Genomic DNA, 27,272 nt, shown 5'->3' with positions numbered 1-27,272 from the left:
TAATAGTTTGATCATGACGTAAAGTAAATGAAGTAATTTGTGAGAGAGAAGCGCTAATAATATATTTTTGTTAGTTAAAATTAATTGAAAATTTTATTAAATAGGATGTGAGAGAATTTTGTAATTTTGAATTAGTATCTGTGTTTATATAGATTTGAATTTGAAAAATTGACAGAAAAATAATGCATGGTTAGGAAAAATAGAGTGCTACGGGTACATGATCGTGCTTCTCCTTGAACGATTGCTCTCAATGATTTGGTTATACTTCAATTCAACTTTCACTTTTATTTATTCTTTCTTCTTTCTTTGCAGCCTCGAATGGAAAGATGGAGGAATTGTCCCGTCCCATGTAACAATTACTCACTCTAAGCAAGTACAAGTAGAGCCTTGATATGGATCCGACTCACTTCCTCTGGTTCGATATCGTCTTTTGAGACTTGAATTATGTTCTACTTCCTATTATTTTTGCTCTAACTGGACTATCTGATTAAATTGGTCTTAAATTAAAAAAAAATATATATCTAAAATTTTAAAAAACTATATATATATATATATATATATATATATATATTTGTAGTATACAATGATTTTCTAGTTATTTTCATGACTCATTCCTGTCTATTTATTTACGTATCTTAAATATAATGAGAAGGTGAAAAATTGGTTTGACATTATGCTCTACCAAAAAATGAAAGAATTGTCCTCTTTACCTTGTTCTTGGCTATTATTATAGTAACTGATATGTGACGCAACCTTATCACTACTGTTGCTGCGCAAGGAAAGGGAAAAAAAAGCCAACTCTGTGGAATGCAATGTCAATCAGGAGCGGCGCTTTGTTTTTGTTTCAAATAAATTGCTCCGATTCAAATTCAAAGCAAGGCCGTGGTTTTGGAGAAAACAGGATTAAGGTTGGTTTGGTTAGGTATCCGTTTCTTAATGCTCTCCAAATTCATTTTCATTATTCATTTCTCTTTCTCTTTCTATTTCAGACCAACAAATCTGACAAGGGATCAACAACTAAACACTCTCGCCCTCTATCTTCTCGTAAGTATGTCCAATTAATTCTGCAAACCCATATTCACAAATTCAATCCATTTCATATGATATGATATAATATGGGCAGAGGCACCCCGTTTAAGTTCACAAGTTGACGGCAAATCTAGGAACCAGTTTTTGGATGTTGACTTTGAGGAACGCCTAAAAGCAGTCAAAAGGTACACCTTTTCCTGCTTTCTAATCAAAATAAAACCCAACAATCTTCAATTCTTCTTTTTGCACTCTACTCAGGTCAGCACTCGAGCAGAAGAAGGCAGAGGAGGAAAAAGAATTTGGAGCAATTGACTATGATGCACCCATTTCATCCGACAATAAGACAATTGGCTTTGGTACTAAGGTACAACTGTTCCTTTCTACCACATAAATAAATGCCTCTCTCTCTTATTTATTTATTTATTTATTTTTTATTATATTAAAACTCCATGCATGAAATGTAACCATCGTGATACAGATTGGAATAGGGGCAGCGGTAGTAGTCTTCGGTCTGGTTTTTGCTTTTGGAGATTTTCTTCCATCAGGAAGGTATGCGTGATGCACATTTAATAACCACAGTCATGTTTATGCTCTGTGCTGCTGTTGATTATGAACGCTATTCATATCTTCCCACATCATGTTCATTTAATTTTCCTTTAGTTTTGGGTACAGTTTAAATTGGGATATCTTGCAGTGTTAGTCCCACTGAAGAGAGTGCTGTGGTCAATAATAAGTTGTCCGAGGAGGATAAAGCTACTCTTCAGGTATGATTTCCACCCAATTATTATTATCTTCTGGCAATCAGTCTGGGACTAATGTTCTTCCTAATTATTTTTCAGTCTTGTAGTCTTACTTTCTTTCCTTGTGAGGCAAATGTTCTCTGAATTAATATTATTTATTTTCATGGACTGGTGGAAAGGTGGGAATTTAAATATGTTTACTGTAACATGATATTCTATTAAAAGGCTAATCAGTTTTTGTTTCAGGTAATGTAACCATTGAATAGCTTCTGCTATAAACACATGCAAGCACATGCACAAACACAACGATGAAATTTATAACATGTTTTTCAAGATTAACAGTAGTTATTGTGATCGATTCTGTTTAAGAATTGCTGTCTCAGATTTTAGGATCCTAATTTCCATTTATCTAGAGATAGGACCCTGATAGTAACTATGGTGGTGTATGTATAAAAGGATAAAAAGGGGAATGAAATAGGAAACCATAGCTAATAGAGAGAGGATGCAATGGACCAGCACAAGCCAATGTTGCCACTTTCTACTTAGAATGTATCCAGTTGTACCAAGTAACTACTTTTGAAGTTCCACATTAAAACATTCACTGGACAGAATCTATTCCTTTCTTCTATTTTCAAGTTTGCTCTCTCTTAACACTTCCAAGCTCCTAACAAATGATCGTTTATCTCCATTCTGCACCTTTATTTCTCTACAAATAAAACAATAAATTAAACCTGGATAATGCAACCTTTGAACACAATCATTAAACATCAAACAGAAAACCATTGAAAGATCAATAAAAGGGTATGAGAAAAGCTAAGTTTCAAGCAAAATTAGGGAGTATTTAACTTTCATCATGTGTAAATTATTCATCCAATTTCAAATTTATCACCGTTACCCTTTCCCATCTTATGTAATCCTTTAAAATTCTTTTCTATAAATTTTGACTAAACTTCAGAATCATTTATAATATACTTTGCGATATATGGCAGAGTAGGCTCAAGGAATTTGAAGCAACATTAAGCAATTCCCCAAGAGATCCAACTGCTCTTGAAGTAAGTTTTGGATGCTAGTTCTGTTATTCTGATTTCTTTGTTTGTAGAATGTAGATACATTTTAAATGATTTTCAGGGAGCTGCAGTAACTTTGGCTGAACTAGGGGAATATGCAAGAGCTGCTTCTCTACTTGATGATTTGACTAAGGTATTGTTTTGACCATAGATATTCCCTGCAATTTTCCAGTTATATTATATGTATTGGAAGGTATCTCCTATCCATGTAGCTATATATTTATTGACCAAAAAATTCCTCTCTTTAACGAATATGTTGTGCATATCAAGCTATTTGATCTTTGAATAACTGAACAGTTTGTTGGTTTTATTCCAAGGAAAAATCAAATGATGCTGATGTTTTTCGTCTGCTTGGAGAAGTTAAGTACGAACTCAAAGATTATGAAGGGAGTGTTGCGGCATATAGAAGCTCAGTGAGGGTCAGTATTTTCAACATTTTCCAACATTTTTCTTGGAGGGATGTCATAAACCACCATCAAAACTATATGCTTGCAGGCTGCGGCTCATGTCTAATACGGATCACAAGACTTTTGTCCATTCAGGAACTAGATGACTATTTTAGGACTTGGGAAAAATTATGATCTGATTTATTTGCTGGTCCTTTGTTCCTTTTCTGTTCCTTGCCTCTCACAATATGTGCTTAATTATATATATATATATATATATATATATATATATATATATTAATGAACGTAATATATATGTTGTGTCCACCTATTAGTTGCACTAGTAAATACATGTATATCCACACCCACTTAACCAGAATTTGAAATTTGCGGCAGAAGATACTATAGCTACACGTTCTTAGCGCTCAAATATAGCAGACTTAGTAATTACATCTGGCATTATCCATAAATTTGGTTGATCTCTGACAGGTATCCAAAGATATCCAATTTGAAGTTCTCCGTGGCCTTTCCAATTCATTACTTGCTGCCAAAAAGCCAGAGGAGGTTTGTTGTCATGATGGTGGATTCTTACAATGAATATTGAATATGCTGCACAAATTAAATCTATTAATTTGCTTGATGATGATTAATTTGTACTTGTTCTTCTACAAAGTACAAACCAGTACACTTTTTCATGCTGGTTTTGGGGATAGTTACTGTCTGTCCATCGAAGATAACTAATTTCACACTTGGAACTTTCTGGAGTACTGGGTCAAAATATAGGTTGATTGCTTCACGTTAGTTTTTTGTTCCTTATTCCTTAGATCAATGATTTGCACATAAACATTAATTTGTTTAATGCATTGGAAAGATAAGTCCTTAGTCCTTATATGTCAATAAACATTGATTATGCTTTGTAAAAATATACAGGAATTCCTCTATGTGCGATGTCAATTGACATTTTCTGTAACTGTTTTTCTTCTTCAAGATGAGAAGTTTGATTGCTTTTTATCAAGAGTAGAGAATTATTTTCCCTAGGAGGAAATCCCTTCCCAAAGAAAAAATGTGTAGTTGTTTATCTGACCTTATGCTTTAGTGTACAGTGCCCCAGTTTCATGATGTGACCATTCTGGTTCAAATGCCTTTTGTTCCTCGGGTTTGTGGAGATGTTTTTTTGATTCATTTTGTTTTCACCAATAATGACATATATACCACTTTATTTTCATTTTGTTTCTTCTTTTCAAAGATTTGCACAAAAGATTATCAAAACAACATTTTATTTTTTCACTTTTGTATTTCCTAATAATCACAAAAGTGCTATCTTGTTTTTCCTTTTTATTCGACAACTCAATTCATTTATCCACTAGTCATCCTATCTATCCATATATAAATCCAACCAATCCATCCGATTATAAAGATAATCATTAATGGATTGGTTGGATTGAATCACCATTTGTTATTGCATTGATAACGGCCATCCAACATAATTTTGTAATCCATTGTGTTAAGTAGTCTGAAGTTCATTGGTTGAGCATGGGTTTTTTAAGGGACGGATCTTGGACTATATTATGTTTGGGACCTTGTGTACAAGAATTTTGCACTTTATTTTATAAAATTTTAAAATTAAATATAACATACTCTAAATGGGTTGGATATCCATAAAAATGGTTAATGGATGGGTTGGATGGTTTTAAAATGAGTCATGATGTATTGATTTTTTTTGTAATGCATTTTTAAGGGATCATAATTCGATGCAACATATACCCAATCCATTCGTTTGAAACCCTAACTCAACACAAAATTTTGTTGAGTCACGGTTGGACTATATTTACACAAATGTTGTTTTTGCCATTTTCTGTACATACCTTTAAAAAGAAAATATAGTGCAATATTTTAATTATTAAAGAAATCATAAAATGGAACCAAAAAATGTTTCTTTAAAGCAAACATTATATTGTGCAAAAATACGGTGGTTTTCATTTGGACACCTTGTGGTTCTGGTGTATGTTGAATTAATTAACATTTTATTTTTCTATTATTTATTCAACAGGCTGTTCAATTACTTTTGGCCTATCGCGAGAATTCAAGTTCTGAAAACTTGAGCAAAAATTCTGATAGCAAACCTTCAGATTCACAGAATCTGGATCCGGTCCAAGTAAATTCCACTGTTCTAGCTTGAGATATTTATTTCCTTATTTCCATTTCTTTACAGATTTATTTCAGAAGTATTTCTTGTATTTAGTTTCCTTTATTAGTTTATTTCTATAATTAGGACAGCAACTCAGCATATTTTTTTCAGCTAATTAAAATGTTAGAATTAATTAGTCGGCTGTATTTTCCTAATCTCCCTCCCTTTACAAAAGTAATAAGAATTAATATTCAGTTATTTACTTATTTCAAGTTGGTATTACACTTATCAGAGCTCCCCCACCTGGGTACTTCGCTTCTGTGAACCCTAAGCCACATTTATTCATGCAATTCTCAGGTTGAATTACTTCTAGGGAAAGCCTACTCAGATTGGGGCCATGTCAGTGATGCTGTAGCTGTTTATGATCAGCTCATATCTACTCACCCTAATGATTTTCGTGGATACTTGGCTAAGGTTTCTAATTTCCCTCATTTAATTACTAAATGCTCATTTTTGTTCATTATAAATCTAATTGAAGAAATAATTAGCAAGCATTATGGAAAATACATATGGTTGTCAAGTTTATTATTTACTGAACTCTTAGTTTTTCTATTTGTTACCTTTTTTTGGGATTTGTGTTCAAGCAAATTCCTTTCTTTTAACTAGGCCATTAAATCATGATAGGTAACAAATGCTAACATTGCAAAAGTGATGTGGATTTTGTTTTTCAAAAACATGTTTATAAAATATGTTCTAGGGCCCGTTGGATAAATCTTTCTAGACACACTTTTAGGAGAGAAAAATAGGGAAAGAAAAAAAAAAATAGATATAAGCTTCTCCATAAGTAAAATTAGCTGATTCATGAGTTAATATTTTTTTTTTTGGAGAAGCTAATAGGGGAGGAATTTTAAAATTAGTGTATGCATAAGAGCATCTCCAATGTTAGGTTCTTATCCGGTTCTTAAGTTTAAGTTCTCATTGCTGATAAGAAATCTACATTGGAGCATGCTAATACGGCAGGTCAAATTGTTAAAATTTAAGTACCGTGCATGCTAATACGGCAGGTCAAATTGTTAAAATTTAAGTACCGTTGCTTATATAAGAGACGGTTGCTTAAGAATAAAAAAATAATTTAATATTTCTTTCCTTCAATGATGCCAACAACTATAATAATTAAATATTTTAAAATTTATTAAAAATGAAGTATGAGTGATTAAAAAGTGGAGGTGCTTATAAGCAATTTTCATTAGAGTAAAAATTATAAAAATGTAATCTAAGTTGCTTATGAGTGACATGACAGTGTGAGATCCATTTAAAGTGGATGAGAGTTGCATATAAACAACTCCATTTTAGATGCTCTAAGTTAATTTTAGCAAACGTAGAAACTTATTTAATTTTTCTCCTTGTTTTTCTCTCTTAGAATTACTTTTGGTGAAGTTTACCCTAACAAATCTTTAATACATAATTAAGTTTAATTTATATACGATTTTACACAAACATTCAATAAGAATTCATCCTATGCCCACATCATATTAATGAATAGAATGATATGGTAAAAAGTAAAATGATTATTGAGTGTTAGTAAAAAAAATTTACACTAGCATATAAATTAAATTCTAAAGATATTGGGCCAAATAGACTAAAATACGCAAATCTTCTAGTTAGACAGGGAAGCATCTTTCAAAAATCCTTGTGCTCATCTAGGGGAGGCATTAAGAAAAACAAAAATCAGATTTTTTTTTTAATAAATAATCTAAATTGTTTTGAATTTTGTTTTATAGGATAAATTTTGAAAAGAAAAAAAAAAAGACCAAACAAGGCCAATTAAAACCCATCAATTGATTGTGTAATTATACTTAAAAGACTAGTTAATGTAACTTTCTTTAATCTCCTAGTGAACTGAATTCTAATGCGATAAGAATTTCATATTGCGTTGTCACTAAGATTTAATTCGGCAGTATATTTAGATGGCCCCTAAATTGAGTGTCTCAAGTCAGTTATGCTCTGAATCAAAATCCCATTTTTATACTTAAATTTGTTTTGAATATATATTACAATCTTATTTTAGAACTTGCCAGTTAACGCAATGACTTTTATGCTTCTCTACCATTTTTTCCCCCAGATAATTTGATATTACATTTCTGTCATCAATTATGCTATTTTGGTACAAAAGACATGTAATGAAAGAAGCTACTTAATCAAATAACACTTCCTTTCATTTTTCAAGGGAATCATCCTGAAAGAAAACAAAAATATTGGTGATGCAGAAAGGATGTTCATACAAGTAAGTTTATGAATCATTACTAGTTAACAATGATTGATTTATCGTACACAATTTCTTAACACTGATCACCTTTTTGTGCAGGCTAGGTTCTTTGCGCCAGATAAAGCAAAAGCACTTGTGGACCGTTATTCAAGATGACAATTTGTATCCAAATTAATCGTGAAGGTATGTTCTGTAAGGAAAATATAACAAAGCAATTAACTAGGTGACAAAAACACTTGTTTAATAAATATTGCAGATTCACGCAAAAAATCAATGATTTCTCTGATGTTTTAAAGAAGTCATAAACATTTAGGGAAATTCACAAAATACTAAGCATATAGAACATTTCATAGTTTAATATTTAACTCTGCAATAAGTTAGTCTTTGACCCTTTCTTTTGTTCGTGTTCCACGATTCTTCAAAAATTAACCTTAATTGCGGCCTCTCCACAATTTCTGAAACCATTGATTCAGTTGTTGCATCGTCGACAGTGGATTTTTTGGCATTGCCTCGGTGTCATCTGCTATCTCGAGACAAGCAAGTGATTTGGACAACATCCCATCATCAACTTCAGAACACTTGCATGAGTCCTCCTCTGGCCACCACATTGGAATGACAACATTCCTATAAACAATTTGAAAGTTAAGAATGAGACTATATCTGACATAGGTAGAATCTATATTTGTATGGTAGACGACAATGAGACTATATATGACAGAACTGAACCAATTATTTTTTCCTAACTCTACGCAATTTACTAGAACAAGTTTACACCAAAATGCGATGGCTTCTTACCCCTGGACACATTTGTATTTGCACTGGTCTATTGTAAGAGTTGTATAGTTTCTATACACTATGTCAAGGCGTTTGGCTATACTGTAGATATCTGAATGAGGCAAAATAGCCCAGACCATGATAACCTGAATGCAGTGCAAGTTCTCCTGAATAACATCCACAGTCCAGAAAAGACTAAGCGACCTATTAACCTCATATTGCTCCAGAAGTTGGGAGGACAACCCCTGATATACAAACATTTTCTTCTTGTGATTCTCTCGCCAACCATTCAAGAGCTTCTGTAATATATAAAATACTTGTTCGCATGTCTCCCTGTTTCCAACTCTTCTCAAGGTGTACCAAAATTCATCACTGAAACGAACCTACAACAAAAGAACAACAATTTAATAAACAAAGACTAAGACAAAGGCAATTTGGTTGGATAACCATCATAGCAATGCAGGTCTTTTTACCAAAATACACCTATGTTGACATTCTTTCTACGTACTGAGCAACGTGGAAGGAATTTAAGACTGGGAATCCTAGATCTAAGTCAGCCAACAAATCAATTAAATATATATATATATATACACCCTCCATTGAAAATCACGTTTTGTTAAACTATAACATGGACATGAATAATGTAGTTATTCAGAAAACAATCTAAAAAGGTGTTTCACGATAATAGACATTACGGTCATAAAGGCACAGCTGATCAGCATTGACAAATCAAATGATTCCCATCTTATTTGGTATTGCCATGAAGTTCTCTAATTTAATTGAAAATAGATATCCAAGCTCACTGCTCACCTTCCATATTGCATCGCTGAACAATGAAGAATGCACGTTCTGCAAATCATTGACTTCATTCAACTCAATTAGAGAATATAAAAGAGCCTTTGCCAAGCTTTTGTCTTCTTGAGCGTTATAAAAACAGCCGCGCTTTTTGGCATCTATGACCAATTTCTTCCAAACAGATTCACTGTTAAGTAACGTTGTTCCGCTCCCCAATATCCAAAGGCAATGCCTACAGAGTAAAACAAGACAAAAGTGAAGCAGTTGGTAATTGCATAAACTGGTTGGTTGAGTGGTTGAAGTACCTGGCACGTGTCAATGCCACATTCACCCTCCGTGTGTCGGAAAGAAAACCAATAGAGCCCTTGTTATTGCACCTTACTGTTGACATGATTATCACATCTGCCTCGCCCCCTTGGAACCCATCAACTGAACCAACATTCACTTCAAAGCCCCCATTCTGTGAAACTCCTATATGTCTCTTCACTTTTTCCTCAATGGCATATACTTGGGCCTTGTATGGCGATATAATACCCACCGTTATCTTTTTATTTGTCCTAACATATTCTTTAAATATCAAATGAAAGAACAAAGGTTGAGACAGCAAGAAATGACCGAGTCAGTGATCAAACCACACCATCTTGTATACGCAGGTTACATAATTAAGTATCCACACTTCATTCATGCTATAAACTATTTCACGTACCTTCATGAAGGAGTTTGACTATTTCCGACACGACGGAAGCCTCAATCATGTTTCTCTGACTATGATTGTCATCGAATTCCTCTTTTCCGAGCGGCATATTTATGAAAGAATATGAACTATACATCATCTGAGGAAACAAACTTATGCCGTAGCCTGTCTCTTTCACATTCTGAGCATCCAAAATTTCACTATTATAAAACTCCGTATTAGGGAACAAACTAATTGATGGATGCATTCTGTGTTGCACATTTAGAAGGTGCTTCTGGAGGCCCAACTGTACCAATCTTTCGAACAGACTTCTCCCAAATTCAGCTTTTTCAGAAATCTATACAAGTTAAAGCTACTTGTGATAAATAACAATGATAAAAAAATATTTAAATAAAGTAAAATCGCAGCGTACTTTATAACATTTAAAACCTTGCTTTGAACCATTGCTGGAAGTTGCCTTTCATCTCCTATGAGAATTGAGTGGCGTACACCACGAAGCTGCAAAGGAATGGTTGCTTCACATTCTTTAAGCTGTGCCGCTTCATCAATAACCAATAACTCAATTGGAGACATTCCTTTTAAGTGCAACTTGGCTGAACTTGACACAGTACAAAAGATCAAGCATGCATTTGCCAAGCAGAAGTCTCTCAGTGTTCCTTCAACACAAAATTTCTTTGGAAGCAACTTTAGTACATTAAGGCACTCTTTTATAGCCAATCTTGTTGGGATTCATCCCAAGTCCCACATCGGTAAAATGAAGGAACATTGGCTAGTTTATAAGTGTCCACCATTCCACATAGTATGAGGCCTTTTGGGAAGGAGCCCAAAAACAAAACCGTGCGGGCTTGGGCCCAAAAGCGGACAATATCATACTATGGTGGAGAACGGGTGGACTAGCGGGCCCTACAAGTGGTATCAGAGCCAACGGTTCGTCTGGGTTTGATGCGGGAAGGTGGAGAACGGGTGGACTAGCGGGCCCTACAAGTGGTATCAGAGCCAACGGTTCGTCTGGGTTTGATGCGGGAAGGTGGAGAACGGGTGGACTAGCGGGCCCTACAAGTGGTATCAGAGCCAACGGTTCGTCTGGGTTTGATGCGGGAAGACCCTCAGTGTTGTGCCTCGCGATGGAGATTCGAACTTGGTGCCTTGTGTCGAAAGTCTTCCTGATATTGTGGTGTTCAGGCGGCGTGTCCCGTAGAGTTAACGGCGGTACAAGATGGTGACTCGCGATGGAGATTCGAACTTGGTGCCTTGTGTCGAAAGTCTTCCTGATATTGTGGTGTTCAGGCGGCGTGTCCCGTAGAGTTAACGGCGGTACAAGATGGTGACGGATTATCGCTTGAGGGGAGGAGATCACGAGACGTGGTCCTTGGTCTGAGGGGAGGTTTGTTGGGATTCATCCCAAGTCCCACATCGGTAAAATGAATGAACATTGGCTAGTTTATAAGTGTCCACCATTCCACATAGTATGAGGCCTTTTGGGAAGGAGCCCAAAAACAAAACCGTGCGGGCTTGGGCCCAAAAGCGGACAATATCATACTATGGTGGAGGAACGGGTGGACTAGCGGGCCCTACAAATCTCAGCCTTGAAAAGCATCCATCCTCCCTCTCATTATGTTTAAAACCATACAACTCTCGTTTTATCCCCTCATTCTGCGAGCTGAGAAGTGTTGTTGAGATAGAGTGAAGAAGATCGCATGCTCGCTTTGGTCGTACATTTGTCACAGCAATGAGGTCTCCAACTGCAGGCTCATATGCACTTCCTCGCTTTTCCAACACAGTAATTTGGTAGAAAAGGTCACTCGGAGATTGATGATTCTTTGTTTCTCTAATCCTGCTTATTTGACTTATTGGTGACTTTGACACTGTCCTTATGCTTGATAACAAATCAGCATGCGTTTCCTCAACAAGCGGTAAAATGAATGATCTCAAATAAATAGACGTCGACGAATATGTCTCCGGGATTTTCATCACCTATTAAGTAAACACTCAAAAGCCTTATGATAAGATCAAGTTTTTCCATGAATAATTATAAATCTTCCCACCTAATTACTAAATGAAGAAACTAAAGGATTGAAAACATAAATTTTAAAATATTAAAACATTTTTTTATTTGATACTTGGTATTTATAAAGTATTGTTTGGAAGATATAACAAGAAAAGTAAGGCAATTATTATTATGGACATCACGATTTGTGTTTGAGCAGATAGGCATCTATCTAAGTTAAAATATCATAATAAGAGTACAAAGCAGTTACTAAGAAAGATCGAAAAAAGATAGCAACAAAAAATATTCCCCCTTTATTCTGGTTTTAATATAATCCCTGTTCTTTGTTAAGCACAATCACAATTTTAGAACATTTTTGTAGTATGCCTATACACCATAAAAAGTTAAGCATCTCACAACCAACACATTCACAAGTCTAGCTACTTGTACAGTTTATGTGCATTGTGACTGACTAAAATGTAGTCACATGCATGCTATCAAATAGTATGGTTGTGAGATCGTTGCAATATATAGCTATATGTCACTAAAGGTACACTTGTATATATCTAAAAATATTTCCAAAGCCTGGAGAAGAAAGTATTGAAGGGTGCCGTGATCGAACCTGATTTTGATAGAGATTTTCATTAAGAATATCAGAGATAGACCAAGAAAACACGTGGTCTAGTAATCCTCTACCTAGAACCTCTTCTTTTTTGTCATTTTTTCTCACCATCTTCCTTGTTTGCGACATGCCCAGTTGAGTTGAATCCTGCATATTTATCTATATTTTCCAGAAGCAGGGATCTCTCACAAATGCATTTAGTCAGTCTTCATTTGCATGGCTTCGTACTTCAGTTGCTAAACGTGCTTGTACTCACATTAGAAGATGAAGTGAAAGAAAAAAGAAAACAAACTAAGTAGTGAAGGAAATGCATTCATATACTTTTCAGTTGACTAAAACATCTTCTTTGCATCTTCTTCTCTGACGTTTCTTTTTCAATGAAAGGTACGTATTGTTAGGTGCCATACAGCTGCCACCTTTCGGTGGTTTTTGCTTTTTCAATGAAAGGTACATCTTCTTTCCATCTTCTACTCTGATTCTAACACGTATAACATGCACATTTTGCGTTTACTTTTCCAAATTGAGCTGCTTGTTGGTAATTGCTAATGAGGAATTAAACGAAGCAGCTATGCCATTAATTTCATCTCGAAATGCCAAACGGTACATAATTTAATTTAATATAATATATTTTCCTGGTAATTGTAAGACCATATTCCCAAAATGACCGTTCATTTTACTCCAATGATCCTAATTCCTTGCTGCAGCTGTCCTGCAACGGCAGGTGAAGCATGCTATATAACATTAATCTATAGTGTTGACTTTCATCTGCACCATATCGCATTCTTCATCAGACCCAAAATAAAAGTGGATAAGTTTTTTTTTTTCATTTATCATTTGAGCCAAATGAATAATTATTTAGTGTATGATTAGATAAAAATTTAAAGTTAAGTTTAAGGAAATAATGTGTTCCAATACAAAAAAATAAAAAATTTGTAAATGTAATTTTTTTTAACTCCAGTTGAGCTCAATTAGTTTCAAAATACACCCTTAATCTCGTTTTTTTGGTGTACATTGACACGGCCAGGCACTTCTCAATTGCACAAAACTTTAAGATCATTTTTTTTATAGACTTTTTAGAGTTGTTTTACAATTAAAGCAAGGTTTCCCTTTATTTATTTTGGATTAACAAGGCAATGATGTTTGAACATATATGAATGTTAGTGATATATAACACTTTATTTCTGACACTTCCTTTGTTATTGGTTGAAATTCATTAAAAATTATAAATCTTGTGGATTTCACAATTTATTTAATAAGTCTCTCTCCCTTTAATAGTAGGACCTATCAAATTTTGTAATTTTTCAACTAATAATAGAGAGAACAATAAAAATAAAGTGTTAAAGAGTGTGCAGCTAAATACAAAATTTGATGTAAACTACTTAAAATCTATTATTAGACAGATTATAATGAGATTCTTTTTTTTATAATTTTTTTTTATCAAAGATGTAAAAAATTATATAAAAATTAACTTCAATTATAACTTCTCTGTTCCATAACAGTCTTTTTAACTTATTATTTTTTTTAGAAGTTTAGTCATTTTAGTTTTTTTAAGTTATTTTTTTCCAACTATCTCCCTAAAGTATAATTGTTCTAGTATGAAAAATTCACTAAAGAAGATATAATTATTTTTCAATATCATAGCATTTAAAGTGAATAATCTGCTTGGTCTTAACCATAAGAGAGGGGTTATATAGTTGTATTTGGGTGTACTAATATATGATATTCTCTTGGGATATTTTCCAACAAACTTGAAATAATACTTTTGACCCTAACTACCAAACATATAATTATGATGCTAAATTATAGGGTTTTTATCTTGACTAAGTCAATTGGTAAGTGGTAATCACTTACCAATACAATCGTTTGCATATGTTTGATTAGAATAGTTTATTTTAATTGGCTTTGGGCCTACAAGGTAGTACAATAACTAAGAGGATGAATATATTTAATACATTATTATATTTAAAAATAAATGAATTTCAAATTTCTTGAGGTGAAATGGAGAATTTACAAGGAATTTAAAATTCAAGAATTTGTGAAATCTCTTAAAATAGTAGAATTTAAAAATTTTCAAAAAAAAAATAAGAATTTAAAATTTCTCATATTTAGTTTTCTTATTTTACTTATGTATTTTATCTTATGTCTTATCTCTTCATCCTTTTTATTATTTAATATTTAAAAATATTTTTAAATTATTAAATATTATCTTATATTAATTTTTAAAATCATTAAATATTTTTAAATTGGTTAATATTTTTTTTATAGAATTTAATTTTAAAAACTCAATAAATAAATATATTTTTAAAATCAATTTTACCATGGTGAAATCAAATTTCATATTCAAACTAAAAATTTAAAATTTAAAAAATTTAAAATTGACTTATCCAAACAAAATTTCAAAAATGATAGAAATTGAAATCAAAGTAATTCAAATACCAAAAAATTTAAATTCCTTGAATTTATAAAATTCCTCATCCAAATACACCATAAAAAATAATTGTAAATAGATATTTTATATTCTATTTTTTATAACTAAGTTTTTAGAGTTAATGTATGACAGATTGAAACCGTCACAAAATGAATAATTTGCAGAATTTTTACTACTTTCATAAATTTAATTAAAAAATTGAAAAAGATAAAAGTTAATGACCATCTAAATTAATAGTTGTATTGACCAGAGACACCAACCATAAATTTCTTCTACTCTTCAATAATTTCATATTATTATAATTCTAATCAACTCTACTCCCACTATTATTGTGGGTGTTTAAAAGTATGTGAAATATAGGTAATCTATAATAAAATAGTTGAAACTAAGGGTATTTTAATCTAAATATATCAATTGAGTATTTTTTAATTTGTGCCATAGCCTTAAAATGATGGTGAGTCATGAAACTTAACTCATTTAAACTTTTTATAAATAAGAAAAAGTTAATAAATTTATGAATTTTTAATTAATAAAAAAAATTGGATGTGTTAAAATTACACTCAAATAGGTTCAATGTTGTGATATTCTTTGATAAGCAAATCATGATGTTGACTTTAAATACTGTGTTCATATAAATATTATTTTTGAGGTTCCTCCTTATTTCATTCTTTTATCTCTTGGGAGGATCGATTTTGCCCAAATTGTTCTTCCCTAATTCTTTATGCGTACATACCCACATTACTCTCTTTCACTTTAAAGTATTTTAATAACATGTTTATTGTTATTCAAATTTTGATTCCAAGTATGAACATCATAGTTTTCATTCAAGATAAAATATACACTCTCATCTCTTAATATATAGTGGATGACACTTTTATTCATTTTTTAGTTTGTTGTTAACTTTTCATTAAGAAAATATTATTTATACTATTATCTCTTTATAGATATAAGTGTTAGTTTATTTTAAATTGTATCATTTTCAATTTCATTATATGTTATGAGAAAAATAGTTATATGTAATAGTGAAGTAAATTAATCTCCGTGGGAACTATTGAAATTGAGGTAGTGTAAGATCGTGAGGCAGAGAATGCAATGTGCAATATAGGATGATAATTAATGGCTCAAACAGTGCATTCAAATTTGGAATTGAAAGTCTTTGTTAACGATAATGAATTAAGTTGGAGGAAAAAGGAAAAGTTTCTTAGACCAAAGAAACTATTCCTTCTCTTGTCTCCGCTTGTAAATAATTATTGATTAATTAAAGATGGCATAGGCATCATGATTATGATTTATGATCGAGTTGTGAAGAGATCAAGATGAAACAACTTCCAAGAATCATAAAAAAGATTCCAAGCCCTCTGAAGTTGGTATCGAGAAAGTCATCATCAAGGTCAAGCGCAAAGAAGCCATTGTTGGTGGCAGGAGAATCTTCCGACGACACACGGATCAAGGTTCCCAAAGGATTCCTAACCGTTTATGTGGGCCCCCACCTTCGGAGGTTCGTGATTCCAATAAGCTTCTTGGCCATGCCTGACTTCAGGGTTTTGATGGAAACGGTGGCTGATGAATATGGTTGCGATCACAACGGTGCCATTCAAATCCCCTGCGATGAACATTATTTTCAGCAAATTTTGACATCCTGTTCTCAAACAAAAAAACAACGGATCATTTTCCCTAATAACTTCCCATTCACATGTACATATTAATTCATAGCATCAACATTCAATAATCTATAGTTTCCATTTTTTTTCTTTTCTTTTTCATGCATGGATTCTTGGTCATCAAATCTTCAATTATGATATGACCAAACCTGCTACGTACTAGTTAATTAACGCAAGTTGGATTAATCAAATCAAAATTAATAAAATTGATTCCCCATTTGCCACAGGAAAATAAGGCATCGAAATGGTTAGATCGATCACAAAAGTTTTTTTAATTGATAAATTGCAGCATTGAGAATCGGAATAGTTTCCGGTTGGGAAGACATCAATCGATGACTTACGTTCATATATACATATATGTTATCAAAATAATTAAAAGCTAGCTGAGCTTCAACTCAAAATCTGAATGTCTGGCTATAAAACTAATTAGCACTTGCACTACTTTGTAATTGATGCATGCATAGCCTCTAAGAAACAAAGAAAACTAGGAAAGCAAGGGTGGTGTAGATCTATGTACACGTTTGAGCATGATGAAGTTCAATATTATCTCGAACACAGACTTGGCATGGGAATTTGAGGACACCCTCTTGCTGGAAACCAAACTCCTCTTGGGCTTTTCTTCTCTGTAGTTATGAATTTTCAAAATCCTTAGGTCCCTATTTATAGAAATTTTGAAGTTACTATGCACTATGCACTATTCATTAAAATAATATTATAAATTACTATGCACTATGCACTATTCATTAAAATAATATTATAAGTTACTGTGTTTTGTTTGTACTACTTGATTTTCTTGTTGCGGTAATTAATAATTATAATTAATGGATAACTTCACTTTTACTATTCTAAAATATTCATTGAATGGAAGACTAAGCTTCCTATTAACTTATAAATTTAGACTTTATTATCTAAATGGAAGGCCGAGCCTCCTTATTTTCATTAAGCTTCCTATTTTACTTAAGGATTTAATTATACCATGAAATATAAATTATATGATCCCTAAAGACCTTTGAACTATTGGACCCTTGACTTAATTGAACTGTTGGACTGTTGGACAATGGACAATGAACTATTGGACTATTGAACCTTTGGACTATGGGACTATTGAATTATTGGACTTTTGGACTATTGGATTAATAAAATATAATATAAGTATGAATTATGCTTATGATATGGTGTATTATAGGAAATTCTGTAACATGTTAAATGTTAAGTTTATGATTGTATGACATGCATCATATGCATATATACTCCAGGTGTGCCGCTGAGGCCGCATACCCACGACTAACAAGGTGTACCTTTGAGTCACCCATGATATGCTAACAAGGTGTGCCTTTGGGTCACCAATGATGTAACCAGGTGTTCCTTTGGGTCACCCACGATATGCTAACTAGGTGTGCCTTAGGGTCACCAATGATGATATGTGAACTTCCGTATGGCGCCACATGCATATATTTATGAGTTGAGTCTATGACATCATTGCATGATAAATAATTATTATATATGATAATGATTATGTGTGTGTGCTATTTAACTTTTATTTCTTCATCTACAACTGAGTGAGATGTTTCTCACTCCCTTGTTATTTTTTTTGTATATGTTTAAATTTATGTTGCAGGTGATCATCATCATGAGGATGTTGGTGATGAGGCCTAAAGGCTTCTTGGGGCATGCTCTGATAGGATGTGACATCGGGTTTAGCTAGGATTTCTCTTATGTCTTTCTTGTTCTAAAAATATTTTCTTTTCTTGTGTAATTTAATAAATTATAAGTTGATTCCTAACTAGGAGGCACTGCCACCTTTACTGGGATTAATTTATAATCTTTGTTTTATAATAACTTCTTGAGTTTAATATTTATGTGTATGAATTATGAATGTGCATCTTCTACCTTATGATACTTATTATTTTATATCATTCTAAGAAAATCTTTTATAAATATAGTTTATGTTTATTAATGATGTTGGGGTAGAGGGTGTCACATTTAGTGAATGTAACAGCCCGCGCAACCCGCATGAGGATATTGTCCGCTTTGGCCCACGGCCTCACGGCTTTGTTCTCGGGAATGGCCAACACCACCCCAAAACGCGTCCTCAAGAGTAAGGTATCCACACCCATATATATGGCATGCTTCGTTCACCTTACTAGCCGATGTGAGACTTCACAATCCACCCCCCCTCGGGGAGCCCAGCGCCCTCGCTGGCACACCTGCCCGGGTCCCGGCTCTGATACCAAATGTAACAGCCCGCGCAACCCGCATGAGGATATTGTCCGCTTTGGCCCACGGCCTCACGGCTTTGTTCTCGGGAATGGCCAACACCACCCCAAAACGCGTCCTCAAGAGTAAGGTATCCACACCCATATATATGGCATGCTTCGTTCACCTTACTAGCCGATGTGAGACTTCACAATCAACACACCTGGAGTAATATGTGCATATGATGCATGTCATACATTCACAGACTCCACCTTTAGCATGTTACACATATCATATTCATATTTCATAATTAAGAATTATTTCAATAATCCAATTTAATAGTCCAATAGTCCAACAGTCCAAACAGTCCAACAGTCCAAACAGTCCAATAGTCCAACAGTCCAACAATCCAACAGTCCAGAGGTTGCTTAGGTATCATATTTTTCAATAATAATATATTAAGATCTTTTAAGTAAAGTAGGAAGCTTAAAAGGTAATATAAGATAATAAAGAGGCTCAGCCTTCCATTTAAATAATAGATTACAAATTTATAAATACTTAGGAGGCTTAGCCTTCCATTCAAATAACAGATTCTAATATGTAAATAAATAAGATATAAAACAAAACACATCAATAATACATATTCAAAGAAATAAACAACAGGCAAGGGATCGGGAGCCAATCCAACAAACAGACTATTTAACAATTATTTCTATACCCCCAAGCAAGGTTTCCCACTCCCCCCCTTACCTGGATAAATAGGAATTTGGGCAGAATCTCCTCTCTTTCTCCTTAAACCGGAACCGGAACTAGAGCAGAACCTTCTCTATTCTCCTCCTCTTTTCACAACCTAGGCAGAACCTTCTCTCTTATTTTCTCTTTCTATCTCTCTAGAATTCCTTCTCTCTAAACTTTTCTTCTCTCTAGTTATGAATTTTCAAAATCCTTAGGTCCCTATTTATAGAAATTTTGAAGTTACTATGCACTATGCACTATTCATTAAAATAATAATATAATTACTATTCATGAATAGTAAAATACTATTCATCCAAATAATTTGAGTTTTGACGTAAGTGCTTACGTTTTTTTCAAAATTACTATTCATGAATAGTAAAATACTATTCATCCAAATAATTTGAGTTTTGACGTAAGTGCTTACGTTTTTTTCAAAATTACTATTCATGAATAGTAAAATACGTATACATAAATAGTAAAATACGTATACGTAAATAGTAAAATACATAAATAAAATACTTATTCACATAATAAATACATAAAAAAAAATATTTCTTTTCATTAAATAAAATTTGGGATGTTACAATTCTCCCCTCCTTTTAGAAATTTCGTCCCCGAAATTTTTGCAATGGTAAACTCTTTGCATTCTTACTTCTAATTCTTATGCAACATCACTACCTTGTTGATGTACAACTTTTATCAATTTCCTCAAAGGATTTGCTTAAGGAAAGATCTTGACGAATTTATCCACTTAAACACAAACAAAATCAATTTCTTAAGCGTCTTAGACAAATCTTCCACTAGGGTCTATCTATTCACCATCTTACTTCCAAAATGGAGCATCTAAGTGCTACAAGATTCTTAAAAACTTCTAGTATGCTAGCCATAAATATACAATTGCTTTACTCCTCTCTTCATCTTAGGTCACAAAATATCTTCTTAAGATTTTGGTACATCTTAGTAGTTTCTGAATGGATACTAAAGATACTCTTATGACCTTCTTCTAGGATTGCTTTATTAAATTCTAGCACACTAGGAATGCACAACTTATCCTTAAATCTCAAAACTCCATCCACTCCAAATTTAAACTCACTCTCCATACCTTGATTCAAGTTCTTTACTTCGCTTTCCATATTAGACCATCACGCTTCCCTTGCGCCACTATCTTTTCAATTTCTCTCATGAATTTTCAATTTCTTAGAAACATAAGCTACTATCTTTTCTTCTTGCCACAATATTCTTCCTAAACCTATTTTCAGAGACATATTTATATATCACAATAATCTTACTAAAATCTAGTAATATTAACACTAGTCAATCTTTCCTTAAGAGTTTGAAAACTACTTCCTCAATTGTTATCCCATACTAATGTAACTCCTTTCTAGTCAATTCAGTCAAAGGTAATAGTAAGTAATTCAAAGAAGTAAGCAACAAAATGATTTGGGTAGTTAAAAATATACACAGGTTCAAGAATTCCTGATATAGATTATCCTTACGGTTGATTCCAAGGGTAGGCAAGAAACAACCTAGTGAACTGAAACATCTTAATAACCAAAGAAACGAAGGCAAAAGCAATTTTTATAGTGAGAGCAGTTTAAACCATGAACAGTTGTTAAAAAAAAATTACTCACTGAATTTTCATATAAACTATCAAACAAGACTCCTGATTTTACTAATTGACTCAAGTATCTCTCACTTAAGCACAACTTAGGTAAATCTTCCTCCGCAAGAAATTTCATGGTCTAAAATACTCACCTCATACAATCCAAATTCATACTTAGACAATCTAGTTTAAATCTATTTTTATGCCTAACAACTCAAAATATCATGATAGCATATATCTACCTGACAAACCGAGTTGTATTCATCCAAGTGGATACCTTACTCTTGAGGACGCGTTTTGGGGTGGTGTTGGCCATTCCCGAGAACAAAGCCGTGAGGCCGTGGGCCAAAGCGGACAATATCCTCATGCGGGTTGCGCGGGCTGTTACATTTGGTATCAGAGCCGGGACCCGGGCAGGTGTGCCAGCGAGGGCGCTGGGCTCCCCGAGGGGGGGTGGATTGTGAAGTCCCACATCGGCTAGTAAGGTGAACGAAGCATGCCATATATATGGGTGTGGATACCTTACTCTTGAGGACGCGTTTAGGGATGCCGTGGGGCATTGCCTAGAACAAAACCTTGAGGCCTTAGGGCAAAGGGGACAATATCTGGCCATGTGGGGTCGCTGTGCTACTCTGATGGGGTTGGCAGGACTTGCCTTGGAGGACGCGTTTTGGGGTGGTGTTGGCCATTCCCGAGAACAAAGCCGTGAGGCCGTGGGCCAAAGCGGACAATATCCTCATGCGGGTTGCGCGGGCTGTTACATTTGATATAGTTCCACATCGGTTAGGAAGGAGAACGAAGCATGCCATATATATGGGTGTGGATACCTTCCTTGTGTAGACGCGTTTTGGGGTGGCATGCGTGCCATTGCCAGAAACAAATCCGTGAGGGCTGCGGCCAAAGCGGACAATATCTACATGCGGGTTCTTGGGCTGTTACATTGGTATCAGAGCCGGTTCCCGGGCCGGTGTGCCAGCGAGGGCGCTGGACTCCCTTGAGGGGGGGTGGATATAGTCCCACATCGGTTAGGAAGGAGAACGAAGCATGCCATATATATGGGTGTGGATACCTTCCTTGTGTAGACCTTCCTTGTGTAGACGCGTTTTGGGGTGGCATGCGTGCCATTGCCAGAAGCAAAACCGTGAGGGCTGCGGCCAAAGCGGACAAGGTTTACATATTTTTAATCACTTTTCTTGCTTAAATTTAAATATTCCTCACTATTCACCATATATGTACATTTTGTACTAGGCATTTTCGTATCCACGGAAGAGTAGTGTGTAATTAAAAAATTAGAGTAACTCTTTTATATGTACATCTTTCTCGATAAAAATATTTTTAAACACTACTTGGTGCAGACATCTTGAGCAGGATAGAAAAAGAGAGAAGAGATGATATGATCGGCAGTGTGATATGGCAAAACAAAATATAGAAAAAAATATTAGGTATCATAAGTGGTTCAAAATTTGGAAGTCTCTAAAAATAAAACCTCATCTTTCTCTTTATACTATGATATGATTGTGCAGTTAATGATCAATAGAAACTCATATATCTCAAGCACCTATATGACACTTTTTTCCTCTTTATTTTTCTTTTCCTATCAAATAATATTGTAACATGTAATATCTATATTTCTCTCTCAAGATGTCTAATAGCGTATATGTTCATGCATTTGTACCCAATTGTTTAATACAAAAGATAAAAGCGATTTCTGTAAAAATAGTAAATGCTTCTCATATTTCTTTCCATTATATATATATATATATATATATATATATATATATATAAATATATATATATATATATATATTTTTTTTTTCTTATATCACAACATATCAGCTATTTTTACAATCAAAATTTCCATGAATAACATGCACATCAATCAATAACTGATTAAAAAAATATATTCATCAATTATCAAGTAATAATTTATTCTCAAGGCTTTCTCTTACACAAATAGGATTTTTTTAGAAAAATTCAATATAGATAAATCTTAAAAGAAATTGAAAAAGAAATAAGTTACATTTTAATATGAGATATGTAAAAGGAAGTCATATCTAAAACCATGACTTGTGATTTTATATTTTTTCTAAAATTCAATCACAACTCCTATTAATTGAATTTTAAAATCTATGAAGTCACAAGTATGTTTAACAACACCTTAATATATATATATATATATATATATATATATATATATATATATATATATATATATCGTGTTTTTAGTAATATGCATGAATTACTTTTGTAAGAAATTTTTTAAGATTTACTCATTTAAAAAATTTTTTAAAAAGAATTATCTCATCTATGTAAAAAAAAAAAATCTCAATTCATCAATAATTATTGTGCACGTAAATTTATTAATTTCACTTACTGATCTGGCGTAGGATTCTGCATGTACATAATTGTTTATTTGGCAACTTGAGCATATTATTGCTGCTTTGTTTTATTGGATGTGCTTAGAAGATCGTGGAAGATGGTATTCTGTGATTTCCATGTGACTTGCCTATTTGTTTATCCAACTAACACAAATATAAAAACCTTGAGCCAGCAGGTAGTAAATCTTTAAAACGCTTCCATTTTAAAAAAAATTCTAAGCTAAAATTGCTAAGAATAACAAAGATTCAAATTTATAATATAATAGTAGATATAGTAGTATTATATATCTATTATTTCTATTTATAAGCTATTTAAATTTTAAAATATCGCACGACAACTTGCTAAATTTTTTAGTATCCCAAATAACATACCTATAAAGATCGATACACATATCTACATGCTTGATTCGTTCAAGACTGAAACATTAAACATATGTTTAATGCAAGTAGTAACATGAGGAAATAAAATGTAAATTACGATCAACTAATTTGTAATTACATAAAAAAAATGTTAACAATATTTTCTCTAATACTCTTTTACTAGTATTTTATTTATCATTAATTAAAATTATAAATTTTAATAAATTCTATGCTAAATCAAAAGAGAAAATCATTAAAAATGCAGAACTTACAAAATTATAAGTTTTATCGATAATAATAAAAAAAATGTTAGAAATTGAGTGAATAGCTCTTTCAAAGAAAAGGAAGATTCAAGATTATGTAATCAGAAGTAATAATTATGAATTCTAATTATTTGGTCAAACCTTCGTAACAGGGTGCATAAGTAGTAAGCTTTGATTGTTTAATGCTTCTGCAGATCTAAGCCCGATACAAATTATGTACGTACTAATACCTATATTTATTTATTCGAAGAACTGTTTGTTATTTTATTATTATCAACTGAGTGAGTTGGCGAAATGGAGTGTCTTTGGGTTTGGCACATGTTTTTGAACAATGTCTATCAATGAGTTATACTTCAACATATAAGAACCTTAAAGTCAGGTTTTTTAGAGTAACTATCAGGCTGAATGGGAGACAATTCTTCTAAGGGAAAACAACAAGGGTTTGTTCCCATTTTACTGTACGCGTGTTCCTCAGCGCTATGACGTACTACCGAGAGATGACCTTTCAGTTGAAGAAAAAATTGGCATCGATCTGTTACTGAAATTGCCTAGGCACTTGCTTATAAGGCATCATATAAATTTGCTTGAATCATCGCAAATTGAACATGATATGATATATGATATGTAAGTATCATTCCATTAGTATTAGCTAAGTGAAAATACTATTGATTTTTACTTTGTTTCTTTATAGGAATAATGGTAATAAGTAGAGAAGATGAGCTAAATATTCACAATTTCTTGGTTGGATGAACACAACAAGCCTAAAACAGAGGACTATTACTAATTGGGGGGTGGTGAGTGTGTTGAGGCTGATTACAAACAATAGGGTATCTCCTAAGCCACATAAAAAGCACAAGGAGAGAAAAAAAGGTCACAAAGAAAAAGAGTCCTACCGAAACGGCCACCATAAGAGGAAAAATGACGAATAAGGTCAAGAGGAAAAAACTAGAAGGTTAAAGCAACAAACTCTCCAAGATGCCTCCTAAGGAACCTTGACCATTCCTCCGATCATCTGTGGTCATATCTTTCTCAACATCGAGGTTAATGCGAAGAACATCATTTGACAAGAGATGATGTCCTCTCAAGGTCAAGACTACCTTAATCAACTTGACTCGATGACCAAGTGGAAGATTTTCCACGTGTTGCAAGTTAGGTTGATTGTGTTTGCACAAAATATGGTGTTGTAGCCAATTGTTAAAGGGTTCAAGGTGCACCAAAAGCTTGAGGAATCAGAAAAAGTTATGGAGGCCTTATTTGTAAATAATGCCTCTATGGAAGAAAATAAAAAATATAAGGGGGAAATGACTAGGCTACGTCAAAAGGTTGACAACCTAAAGTTGAGTTTGTAGATCAGTGAAGAGAATAAGAAGAAAAATGAGGGCGAGGCTAACCGGTTACGTGTGGATTATGTGACTTTTAAGGAGTATGTGAAAGGGAGGACTTTGAGTGAATAATTTTTGCAACTTGTTAGACGACTTTGAGTTTGTCTTAGGACAAGCCTTTTATAGGGAACCTTTATGTCATTTGTCGATATACCCAAAGAAGCTGTGCTAGATGTCGATGCCCCCTTCAAACAAAGGTGATGAAGATAAAGATTTGTAGTTGACTAGAGTTTGATATGGAACTTTGTACTAATTTAGGTAAAATGAAAACCAAGGACATATTGCTGACCGAATGGTGACTTGCAAAAACAAACGTAACCTTGCGAAAGATTATCTAATGTACGACCTTGGTTAAATTGGGAGAAAAGCCTTGTTACAAATTTTTTGAAGGTACATCTTTGGCCAAGTTGGTACTCAAGAGCGAAACTTTGTTAAGAATTTTTTGAAGAGACGTCCTTGACTAAGTGGATACTTAAGAGGGAAATCTTGTTACAATTTGTTTGACAATACGTCCTTGGCTTAGTACGTATTTAAGAGAAAAATCTTATTATAAATTTTTTGAAGTTATGCCTTTGGCTGAGTAGGTATTCGGTAAGGAAATCTTATTATGATAATAAAATATCAAAATAGTCATAACAACAAAATAGTGGAAAGATGAGAGTTGTATTATTTTTAGCAAATTGTTTGAAATGCCTTATTAAAAACCTCACCAAACCAAAACCCCTTTACTTTCTTTTAGGAAAAAAAGATCAAATGAGGAAAACAATGCACTATATATATATGAATTAGTTGTAATACACCTTTAGATGGGTAAAATTCCATTTTCATGGAATGATTAATTATACCCAAAAGTTCTTCAAGCATATTGGCTCCGTTGTTTAGGTTTTGCCAAACATGGAAGAGACAATCCTAGTTTTCTGCTAGTTTTCCTTCCTTTGAGTCTTTGGTGCTTCTTCCTTTGCTCTCCACACCAAATCTTCCTCCTAGAATTCTCGGGGTTTTAACTTGGAGTTGAATCATTTAGTCATCCGTCGTTTGCATGCTTCAATGATTATATGTTCTCATTCACAATTTTCTTCGGTTTGATCTAACTCAGCTCTTAACACATCTTCATTTTGTTCTTATTAAAAGTGAAGTCAATGAAAAGATGGTTCTCCAATCTCGATGGGAAGCATAACATCGATTCTATAAGTCAAGCAGAAAGGTGTTTCATGTGTGGTTAATTAGGGGCTACACTTATAGACCTGTAGTATCCTAGGAGTTGTTCAACCCATGCTCATTTGGCGTTGCTAAGACATTTTTGAAGTTCATTTAGAATGACTTTATTCGTTGACTTGGTCTATCCATTGGATTGAGGGTACTTTATAGATGTAAATCGATGCTTCATTCCTAAACCTTGCAAGAATTCATTGAATTTTTTATTGACAAATTGGAGACCCTTATCGATAACGATGGCATATAAGTTTTAAACCACGTGATAATATTCTTCTAAAAGAATTTTTCACATTTTGGATCGAGATGGTTGTTAAGGATTCTTCTGCCTCGACCCACTTTGTGAAGAAATCAATCACAATAAGGAGGAATTTACACTATCCTTTGACTAACAGAAATAGACCGAATATGTCAACTCGCCAAATGGTAAATGACCACAAAGATGAGATGGTAAAAAATTTTTCGACTGGTTGTTGATTGAGGTTATCATGTTGCTACTTGCCACACAAACTTGTGCTTACACTACTAGAAAAAGATTATTTAACATCGCTATATTTACATCGGTT

At 33.4% G+C, this 27,272-nt stretch overlaps 2 protein-coding genes across 7 annotated transcripts; one reads left to right on the top strand and one right to left on the bottom strand.

Moving 5' to 3' along the window:
* Window positions 1-317: 317 nt before the first annotated feature.
* LOC109808693 (Tetratricopeptide repeat (TPR)-like superfamily protein) lies at window positions 318-8,359 on the top strand. Of its 4 annotated transcripts, XM_020371801.3 has the most exons (16): window positions 318-415; window positions 734-908; window positions 990-1,044; window positions 1,124-1,214; window positions 1,288-1,393; window positions 1,508-1,578; window positions 1,724-1,793; window positions 2,759-2,821; window positions 2,898-2,969; window positions 3,154-3,255; window positions 3,712-3,786; window positions 5,273-5,377; window positions 5,708-5,824; window positions 7,578-7,634; window positions 7,716-7,799; window positions 8,108-8,359. In XM_020371801.3, exons 2-15 carry the CDS (start codon window positions 813-815, stop codon window positions 7,770-7,772), a joined length of 1,137 nt encoding a protein of 378 aa, XP_020227390.2. In that variant the 5' UTR covers window positions 318-415; window positions 734-812; the 3' UTR covers window positions 7,773-7,799; window positions 8,108-8,359. The 4 variants fall into 4 exon arrangements, with proteins under 4 accessions (XP_020227390.2, XP_082930795.1, XP_020227388.2 ...); XM_020371799.3 differs by lacking the exon at window positions 318-415 and having other exon boundaries at window positions 664-908; XM_020371802.3 differs by lacking the exon at window positions 318-415 and having other exon boundaries at window positions 664-908; window positions 8,090-8,359.
* On the bottom strand, window positions 7,545-12,790 carry LOC109808245 (putative helicase MAGATAMA 3). Of its 3 annotated transcripts, none has more exons than XM_083074666.1 (8): window positions 12,489-12,790; window positions 10,309-11,853; window positions 9,892-10,216; window positions 9,491-9,752; window positions 9,201-9,417; window positions 8,412-8,773; window positions 8,006-8,240; window positions 7,545-7,806 (listed from the first exon to the last, which is right to left on the bottom strand). In XM_083074666.1, the coding sequence occupies exons 2-7, from the start codon at window positions 10,450-10,452 to the stop codon at window positions 8,048-8,050; spliced, it is 1,503 nt and encodes a 500-aa protein (XP_082930792.1). In that variant the 5' UTR covers window positions 10,453-11,853; window positions 12,489-12,790; the 3' UTR covers window positions 7,545-7,806; window positions 8,006-8,047. The 3 variants fall into 3 exon arrangements, with proteins under 3 accessions (XP_082930792.1, XP_082930793.1, XP_082930794.1); XM_083074667.1 differs by having other exon boundaries at window positions 8,047-8,240; XM_083074668.1 differs by lacking the exon at window positions 12,489-12,790 and having other exon boundaries at window positions 10,292-10,450.
* Window positions 12,791-27,272: the final 14,482 nt, after the last annotated feature.

Source organism: Cajanus cajan, chromosome 5, assembly GCF_000230855.2.
Source record: "Cajanus cajan strain Asha chromosome 5, NIPB_CcT2T_4, whole genome shotgun sequence".
In the NCBI taxonomy this organism is placed as follows: domain Eukaryota; kingdom Viridiplantae; phylum Streptophyta; class Magnoliopsida; order Fabales; family Fabaceae; genus Cajanus; species Cajanus cajan.
This window is presented reverse-complemented; position numbering and strand designations above follow the sequence as displayed.

Bases quoted from the DNA above. Each gene is read 5' to 3' on its own strand.
- LOC109808245 (XM_083074666.1), bottom strand. From the start codon at position 10,452: ATGTCTCCAATTGAGTTATTGGTTATTGATGAAGCGGCACAGCTTAAA. The intron at 9,418-9,490 runs GTACTTCAACCA...TTTACTCTGTAG, and splicing joins GTGGCATTGACACGTGCCAG to GCATTGCCTTTGGATATTGG. The intron at 8,774-9,200 runs GTGAGCAGTGAG...CTTTTGTTGTAG, and splicing joins TCAGCGATGCAATATGGAAG to GTTCGTTTCAGTGATGAATT.
- LOC109808693 (XM_020371801.3), top strand. From the start codon at position 813: ATGTCAATCAGGAGCGGCGCTTTGTTTTTGTTTCAAATAAATTGCTCC. The intron at 3,256-3,711 runs GTCAGTATTTTC...GATCTCTGACAG, and splicing joins CATATAGAAGCTCAGTGAGG to GTATCCAAAGATATCCAATT. The intron at 5,825-7,577 runs GTTTCTAATTTC...TCATTTTTCAAG, and splicing joins TTCGTGGATACTTGGCTAAG to GGAATCATCCTGAAAGAAAA.